The 9,785-nt window shown below is 51.0% G+C and overlaps 1 protein-coding gene across 1 annotated transcript; it reads left to right on the top strand.

Moving 5' to 3' along the window:
• Positions 1 to 8,900: 8,900 nt before the first annotated feature.
• KRP23_10548 (uncharacterized protein) lies at positions 8,901 to 9,371 on the top strand (the record flags this gene model as incomplete). Its single annotated transcript, XM_067881013.1, has 2 exons — positions 8,901 to 9,131; positions 9,198 to 9,371. 2 exons carry the CDS (start codon positions 8,901 to 8,903, stop codon positions 9,369 to 9,371), a joined length of 405 nt encoding a protein of 134 aa, XP_067741297.1.
• Between the last annotated feature and the right edge of the window lie 414 nt (positions 9,372 to 9,785).

Below are 9,785 nucleotides of genomic sequence, written 5' to 3'. Positions count from 1 at the left end.
GGCATACCATGGTGTCTAAACACCATGTCGACAAACAGACATGCCGTCTGTTTGGCTGTCACCTCGGCTGGTACTGCAGCAAGATGCACCATCTTGCTGAAGCGGTCAACAAAGACCACAATACCAGTCCTCCGCTTGTTGTCTTGCGGAAGACCAAAAACAAAGTCCATTGAAATGGACTGCCAGCACTCCGACGGAGTCGGTAGTGATTGAAGCGGAGCCTGCGAGTTGGGCGCAGGCTTCACGCGCTGGCATACCTCGCAAGCACGAACGTACTTGCGTACCCACTTGTACTGGTGACTCCAATAGAAGTCACGCGTGAGAAGCAAATATGTCTTCTCACGGCCAGGATGTCCCGATGTCGGGGCATCGTGGTACTCATACGTGATCTTGAGCTTCAGCTCATGATCATCCGGCACGACAATGCGATCTGCGTTGTCGTCGACTGCGCTGTAAAGCAGCAGACCATTGTGTACACGATAACGGTGTACACGGGCACGAAGGTGTTTGGCCAGCTTCTGACGAGACTTGTCAGAAGGTGTGGAGAAGTACTCCACCAATTGCTTCGCATCCGCATCATGTGCGTATGCGGCCTTCACTTCGTCCAGCAAGGACGACGAGGGTGTAGTCGTCCTGACGACGCCAACTGCGTTGGCGTCGGCCTCTTGCACCGCATAATCTGGTCGACGCGAGAGCGCGTCGGCCACGACATTCAACCTTCCAGGTTTGTACTCAACCTGGAAGTTGTATTCAGCAAAGAATGACAGCCACCGTGCCATTCTTTGTGATATGTGCGGCGACTTGATCGCCGTACGCAACGATGCGTGGTCGGTGTAGACCACGAATGGTCTACTCCCAAGTAGATACACTCGAAACTTTGCGAGTGCATACTTCATGGCAAGGAGTTCCTTGTCATGTACCGGGTAATTGCGCTCAGCTGGCTTCAGCTGACGCGATTGGTAGTAAACCACACGATCACGACCTTCGTGATCGAGTTGCATCAGTGCGCATCCGATCGCGAAATCGGATGCATCGCACACAACGTGGAATGGGCGATCTTGGTCGGCCACCGCCAAGATCGGCGCCTCAGTCAAGCCCTGCTTGACTGCTTCGAAGGCCTGCTGACAATCAGCAGTCCATTCCCATGCAGCCTCTTTCTTTAAGAGCTGCGACAGCGGGCGAATCTTGCCCGCGTAGTTGCTCACGTACTTGCACAAGTACGTGGCGAGTCCAAGGAACTGCCGCAGTTTCTTTACGTTTGAAGGCGTAGGCCATTCATTGATCACTCTGACCTTTCCTGGGTCAGGGCGTACGCCGTTCTTCCCCACGAGACACCCAAGTACGGGTATCTCGGTCGCCCCGAAGATACACTTCTTCAGGTTCGCGTAGAGCTTGTGCTTTCGCATGAGCTCAAGCAACTTGCGGAGATGCTCTGTATGCATCTCCACATCCGATTTCCCATTCACAGCCCGGCTGTGAATGAACACGTCGTCGAAATAGCTCGGTGCGAAGTCGCGCACCGAGCGCAACAAGTGCGTGACGCACCTGTTGAACGTCGCTGGGGCGTTCTTCAGCCCCTGCGGCATTACGAGCCACTCCCAGAGCATGCCGCTCGGAGTGCTTACCGCCGTGAGAGGGATATCACTCTCACGCATGAGGATCTGATAGAACCCGTCTCTCAGATCCAGAGTACTGAAGATAGTACTCGAGGTCATCGAATCGATGATCACATCTTTTCGAGGTATCGGCGTTTGCGCCGGTACCGTCGCATCGTTCAGCTTGTTGTACGCATGAACGATGCGCCATCCGCCCTGTGGTTTCTTGACACAGAACGTAGGCGCGCTGTGCGGGGACTTCGATTCCCGCACTTGCCCTGCCTTGCGACGGCTTTCAAAGAAGTCGTCGATTGCCTTGACTTGCTCACGCGGCAGTGGCCACTGTCGCGTGACGCAGTACTTCGTTCCCGGCACGAGATCAATCTCGTGCTGAACACCCTTATCCTGCGGTAACTCCGCAGGAATGTCATCCGGGAGTACATCCTTGTACTCACGCAAGACCTTGTAAAAGGGGCTCGCCTTGAGCGAGTCCCAGCCTTGCTCGTCGAAGCGTTCCTTCTTCGACTTCGCGCTGAGGGCGTCCGCGCCCTCAGAGATGAGCTGATTCAGCTCTTCTGCTTCACACGTCATCCTCTCGACGTCCGAGAGGATGCAGATCTGCTCGATGCGTCCATCGTGCAGTTCGCGAGCGAAACGCTTCCAGCTTATAACTGGGAGCGACATCAACTCCGACGCTAACGTCGGAGGATTATTCAGCCTCATCTTCTTGTATTGGAGACCAATACTCGTACGCGTCAAGACATTCAATGTCTCGACGGTCGTCTCCAACTCCTGTGTCTGCCCGGCAGACACTGCTTGTAGCGTCTCGGTCCCTGACCGAGACTTGCGCAGCTTTTCTTGCTTGCGCCGTTCACTTCTCGTGCGGAGCCCGGCTCCGCGAGTTTCTTCTTGTCCAGGCCCGGCCGTGGACAGTTGTTCCTTGTATTCGCCGGCGGGTTTTACCCGCGGGCGCACGCGTTCAAGCCCGGCTTGATCGCGCACCGCTTCGTCGTGCAGCCCGGCTGCACGCGAGCTCGCAAGCATTTCCGGTGCGGGACGTTTGCAACCGTCCGCACTGCTTGCAGCGTCGGCTCCCAGAGCCGACGCGCCTTCTTTACCTCTACGCCTAACGGCGGAGTGTCTTTCGACCAATTGTGTGTCGACATTACCTGTCGACACTACCGCGTCGCCCCGGACGCTTCGAGACCCTCTCGAATCGGATTGAACCAGGCCCTGCTGATTCGGTTCACATCTTCTCCCAACGACTCTCGCAGTCGTTGGCGTTCGCTTGGGGAGACCGGAGACAGCCGCATTCCGCGCTGTCTCTAGTGGAGGGCCGCATGCACCACATGGTGCATGTGCTGCGCCGACAGGGCCATCGCTCTCTGTCGCGCTGCTGCTGCTCCCGAAGCGCACGATCGTGCGCTTCATCCAGTCGATCACCGGATCATGCCGTGCAAGCCACGGCATGCCCAACACCATATCGAACTTATCGTCCAGTTCCAGGACGATAAGCTCGTCGACGAACTCCTTCTCTTGATAAGAGAAGCGTACGCGTACGATACGCTTCTCGGTTCTAACAACGACACCCGTTGCTAGCCTCACTTCCAATAGACTTCCAGGTGTTTCCACCTCCTCGAAGTCAAGCCTTGGAAGGCTCTGCAGTCGAACAAAGTTGTTCGACGCTCCACAGTCCACTAGAGCACGAAGAGACTTCTCTCTCTTCGAGCTTACCTTCAGGATGACAAGGTTCGGCTTGTCATCTTGCTTCTTGCAGTGAGATTGACTCTCACTGGGGGCAGCGATCTTCATTGCAGCGTGTCCGATGTCGACACGCTCGATCGCATCACCAGCAGGGCGCCCCGCGCCTGCTGGTCCCTTTAGTTTTTTGATTGCCCGTGACGATACCCAGTATCGCCACGACGGCTCCTCGTCGCGTGCACAGGTGCTGTGCACTCGCGGGCATAATGACCGATGTTTCCGCAGCGGAAACAACGCACATTCGTTGATCCACGACGCTGCTGGTTCCCTGCAGCGGTCGCACTCGAGAGGTCCATTGGTTCGGGACCTCCCGACGGCCTTACCACCGGTCGTGGCATCAGCCGCGGGGCGTTCACATGCAGTTTAGCCTGCCGCAGGCTAAACTCTTCTTGCATTGCAAGCGCAATTGCAGCCTCGAGAGTATTTGGATACTCTCGGAAGAGATAGGTCTTCACAGGCCCATCTCTAAGGCCCTTCATGAACGTGACGACCTTTGTCGGCTCGTCAATCGGGTTGGTCACGATGTTCGAGACCAAGTACTGTGCTCTTTGGGCGTAAGCATGCACGTCATGCTTGCCCTGTTGCAGATCGAGGAACTCCGCCCTCGATCGGAACTCGTTTTGCGGGGGCTCAAACGCTAGTTTGAGCTCCTCCTTGAACTCTTCGTACGTGCTAAAGCACGTAGGATCTGTGAGTCGGCGTCCGTACGCCCAACTCCTCGCTCGTCCGCCAAGACATGACATGGCGAACGCAACCTTCGACAACGGGTCGACGAGACGTCGAGCCGTAATGGCAGTGTCGACCTCGACAAGCCAACGGAGGAGAGGTTCGCCCTCTCTTCCAACGTAGCTGCTTACGTGGAGTTTTAATGACTCCACGCGCGGTGTGGCCGATGGCGACACCGAAGTTCGAGCAGCGGTTTCACGCTGTTCCTTCACGATGAAACCCAGAGCAACTCCGTGTTGCTCCGTCGGTGATAGCGTTCGCAACATCGTTGCTACCGCCGCTTCCCCAATGACTGTTGACAGTCGTTGGAGGGCCTCCCACTCTGGTTCCGACAGGTGGGGGCAGTCTGCACGCGCAACATGCGTTGCAGACGTGTTTGGGCTACCCACGGACATGTTACTGTCCGAGGGCAGGTTCTCAGCCCCGCGTTCGTATTCCATACGAACGTGTTAGTCGGTCGTTGGACGGACTACAAAGTGCTACCAGGTGTAGTGGGTCTGCTTAGACCCACTACTTAAGCTTACACGTGTGCGCACGTGTAGGAGGAAGCGTAGGAGTAAATTACTTAAGTTCAGTATACTTGTATCCACAAGTATACTTAAACCTAGATAAATGAACCAAACGGAAGCTTTGGTGGTAAATGAGAACTGTATTGATTGTAAATGGGGTTTCCTCCTAAAACTGATATTTCTAATGAGAGGTTCTGCCATTGGATGGCTGGCAGAACCCCTATCTATTGAATGACTCTCATTGGTAGAAAGGTGTTACTTTCTACCAGTCATATGCCTTTTGCTATGAATGTGGACCACCCTGTGGTGGTCACCTGAATGTATGCCTTAGTGCATGTTGCACTAAGGTAGGAGGTGAACCGAATGTGTAGCCCCGCTACAGTACTTGTATCAGAATCCCGGAGCACGTTTTCTAGAGGGTGCTAATTTCATAGAGGAACACCCTTCTGCCATGCAAAATCTTCTGGAAATATTTCAACAGATTCGCCAGACCCATGCTTGCCACAGCAGGCTACGCCATTTCTCATGCCATTTGCATCTCTATTGCATAATTGACCCGTGATTGCACCGGAGGTGACTGTGGGTCCACAAGGTCCATATAATGTGTAGAACTAAACCAAATTTTCATTTTGCGCGCAGCTAGAACAGTGTGTTGGTATTGAGACGAGAACTCCATACTTCACTGGATTACCCCCCCCCTCCTCTTCGCAGCGCAGCAAATACACTTAAACCTATTGGTTTTGTGCGTCACGTTGAGATGTAGTTCGGTAGCACAAGCACGGCAATAAACGCGTTGATTGTTGGGTCCGCTAGTTGCCGAATCGGTGCATTTAGGTCGCGGGTAACACTCATACGAACGCTGTCTGCATTCAGTCCGTATTCTTGTTTTCGATGGGTCCCTGCGTTATGTTGGCCTTACTCGTTCTTGCACATTTCATGTTCAGACACGTGTGCACACACGGTCCATTGGACGTCTGCTCCGGCCGGTCAACCAACACGGACATATCGGAAACAGCACATGAATAGCACAGCGAATTCGCTTCTCCATACAAGAATTCCGACTTCTTTTTGTTGTATCCACACTTTAAACAAACATCCTTATTGGTTTTGCATTTGTCGCTCAAAGTAGTGATTGCACAACGTCCTTGAGAAGCTAAAGTCGTGTGTGGCAGTCGCGGTGCAGCGATCTTGAACGTAATTGTGGTGCGTTTTCTTGTAACAATACTCATATTTGTTAGACCGAACGCATCGCATTCCTTGGCAAACTAACGCCCTTGTTATGTACATCACTTGCGCGTTTATGCGGTCGCTATGTCTACAAGTGGCACGGGAAGCACCCAAACTCGCCTCGGCGCGGCTCTCACCAAGCAACGCATCACGACAATCACCAGCTTTTAATCCACGACTAGCCTGTTGTATAAAACCGGCCGTAAAATGCTGCGAACGGGTGCTGTTTGCATCGAGAAAGATCTGACGTGCACCATGACCTTGCATCATCAATGCGGATGAAGTCATTCATCGTAGTGCACAGATTTATTCTGAAGGTGGGTTTTTGCCAATAGTCTGTGTCGTGGCTCATTTCGCGCAGAAACGTCCTTTGCGAAACTGCGACCCACAGGTCTAACATTTCACTTGCTGGTTCATGAAAACGCACGAAACACCTCTCGAACCCAGTATATCAGTATTACTGAGTCAAACTGCCCTGGACACAAATATAGAACTCCCGGGAGACCGGTAGCTGGTCTCACATCGGTAAATTCATTTAAGATGTGGGTTTATGACGGTGACTGCTTCGTCCGGTGCCGTTAAGCGCACATTTTCTACAGTATCCTTTAGAAGTTTCAGCCCCCTCTCGAACTCTAGACAATTGGGCACGCGTCTACCATCTTTGTATTTGAGCGCTGATTTCATTGTTTGGTTTCTAGATTTGTATTCATCCGGATAAATACAATGGGTCGTTGGTTTACTCCTCCGTAAAGCTCCATCATTCGTCGATTATCATCCACTTGGTCGTACGGTGCATGCTGTTCTTCCTCTATCTCGACCACGATTCCGTATCGTTCACAGTCAATGAAATCATCTGGTCGGTGCATAGAAATACCACCACGTATTGTCCTATCCAAAATCATACCATGTCGGTGTGCACTTTGGACAATGGAATCATAAATGCTCTTTCTCGAATTTTGTGCTGCCTTGATTCCGCCAAATCTGGTTTCAAATAACAGAAACACTGTGCACCGTACTGTTTGTACTTCTTGTTCATGCAAGAATAATCGCAGTATTGGTACAAAAGGGTGTTCACATTAATCATGTCTTTTAGACAGTGAGCCTTGCAAAATTGTGAACGAGAGTTTTTGTATCCATACACTGGGTAGGCGGTACATCCCCCAACGCACAAAGTTTGAGCACAACATTAACCATGTCTTCATATTTGTACGAACCACGCAAAACTGCTCTGTCACCTTTCCATGCGAATAAAGTACCTTGTCTCCACAACGTAGACACTTTTGGCCCGGCAAACTTGAAATGTTTATCTGCTGTCAGTCGTAATTCAACACAGTACCGACATCTTCGGCCGTCGGCACACCAATAGCCGGCAGAAACCACTTTGCAATCGATACAATATCTGTATGTCTTGATTCCGTTTGCATTTGCGTACTTGTATCAGAATCCCGGAGCACGTTTTCTAGAGGGTGCTAATTTCATAGAGGAACACCCTTCTGCCATGCAAAATCTTCTGGAAATATTTCAACAGATTCGCCAGACCCATGCTTGCCACAGCAGGCTACGCCATTTCTCATGCCATTTGCATCTCTATTGCATAATTGACCCGTGATTGCACCGGAGGTGACTGTGGGTCCACAAGGTCCATATAATGTGTAGAACTAAACCAAATTTTCATTTTGCGCGCAGCTAGAACAGTGTGTTGGTATTGAGACGAGAACTTCATACTTCACTGGATTACCCCCCCCCCCCCCCCCCCCCCCTCCTCTACGCAGCGCAGCAAATACACTTAAACCTATTGGTTTTGTGCGTCACGTTGAGATGTAGTTCGGTAGCACAAGCACGGCAATAAACGCGTTGATTGTTGGGTCCGCTAGTTGCCGAATCGGTGCATTTAGGTCGCGGGTAACACTCATACGAACGCTGTCTGCATTCAGTCCGTATTCTTGTTTTCGATGGGTCCCTGCGTTATGTTGGCCTTTTAATGGCTTCTATTGAACAGTACGACAAGTTTTGGATTGTTGGAATTGTTTTCTTACGGCGTGTCGAGCTTTTTGTCGCTGTTGATCGTAGGTAGCTGCATGGTCTGGGTAACAGCCGTTCGAAGCTTCTTTTGATCTGTAGGAAGTATAGCGAGAACGGATTCATACGATTCCTCTGCGAGCGGAGGTGGCTACTCCGAGCTGCAATGTTTGGCAATGCGGCGTACAAACGCCTGCTGAAAAATTGGAGATCGTATCGAGAGGAGCCAGACAAGGATTCCGGTACACTGAGCATGATCGTGCGCATACTGTATTTGCACAGATTTCGGCTGTGCGTGCACGAAGTGATTGTAGATCGTCACTCGATGTTGTGGGATTCGCCATTCCTCAAATTACATCAAAAATCTAAAGTGATGCTTGCGGCGTTGGGTTTCTACCGCGACTCTTCCGAACGAAATCTGGTGTTTCTGAAAAATGAGGGACACCAGTCCCACAAAACGACTACCAGGGCACCTTGGGTCCCACATAATCCGGAGAATGTATCTTGCCGCTGCAGAATTGACACCTGTAGCATGTATTAATAGTATGTTCATGTGCATCGTCAAGTGCGGCCAATGGATGCCTTTTAAAACGTTTCCCAAAGGTCGCACATTGACTACTTTATAGTCACATCAAACAATTACACTTAACCAACAACGTGATTAAACACGTGGCTGTACTTTACTATACCGAAAGGTCGCGTTCCAGCAACCGTTTTGGTGTATTAACCTATCCGTAATTTAAATAAATGACCGTATTAAAAGTGACCAAACCGTTTGGCCATCTAAAAAGCGGTCCTGCCGCGTCTAGAGTGAATGCTTGCACCAAAAACCGTAGTCGCCACGAGAAGTTGATCATGGCTGTCAAATGCCGTTGCGACAGATTTGCTCTCTCTTCCTCCGTAGTTCATCGCAGAACTCGTTCGATGAACAAAGCGGAAATGATTGGGCAAACGACGCCAGCCGCTGACACCAATGGCCCTTTTAACTGACGTCGACACTCATCAATTGCCCACAACTCAAGCCACCGTACCACGCGCAACCCTCCGCTAACCATCGCTTGCCATGTCCGTCGGAAGCGAGACGGAGAACCGTCCGCTGCTGCCCACGAGGTCCACGGAGTCGTTCGATGGGAAGGACGAGAACCGCCCGCACGCTCTGCTAGGCATCGCCTGCGTGGCCATGTCGGCCGTGTGCTTCAGCCTCATGTCGACGATGGTCAAGTTCAACACGTACACGATGACGTCCATTGAGGCCATTTTCTGGCGTTCCATTGTCGCCATGGCGCTCAACTACGTAAGTGGTTGGCGTGCAGGTTCGGATGGTGATGTGCGAGACTAACGGAGCGCTATTGCAATGCAGGTGTGCATCTGGTACAGCGGCAAGACCCTGTACGTGGCGCCGGAAGAACGCATGATGCTGTTCTACCGCTGTCTGGCTGGGTTTTCCTCCATCTCGTTCGCCTTCTACGCACTCTCGCAAATGGTGCTGGCGGACAGCAGTAACCCTAATACCCTGCCATTTGTTATGTTTTAGCAAATCGAAATTAACTGACTTTTATTTAAACCAATCATATCACCTGTGTCATTGTGTTTGTGTCGCTATTTGTTATGTTTTAGCAAATCGAAATTAACTGAATTTTATTTTAACCAATCATATCACCTGCGGTAAACAAACAATAACAGCGATATAAGTGGGTAAAACAAAGTAATTTTATGTACATATCGTTATAAACAGCGCAGTTATGCATATAATATTTTTCAGTGGAAGTAAACAATACAAATTTTAAGTATACGTGTATTTGCTAACAAGTCACCACTCAACTAGTCGTCAAAGCAAAGATATATCACGGTGACTGCTTTATCCGGTGCCGTTAACCGAACATTTTCTACCGTATCCTTCAGAAGATCTAGTCTCCGCTTGAACTCTGGGCCCTTTGACACACGCTTG

Source organism: Phytophthora ramorum (assembly GCF_020800215.1).
Source record: "Phytophthora ramorum isolate Pr-102 chromosome Unknown Phyram_PR-102_s0010, whole genome shotgun sequence".
NCBI classification, from domain to species: Eukaryota; Oomycota; class Peronosporomycetes; order Peronosporales; family Peronosporaceae; genus Phytophthora; species Phytophthora ramorum.
The sequence above is the reverse complement of the archived record's forward strand: the minus strand, read 5'-3'. Positions and strand labels throughout refer to the sequence as shown.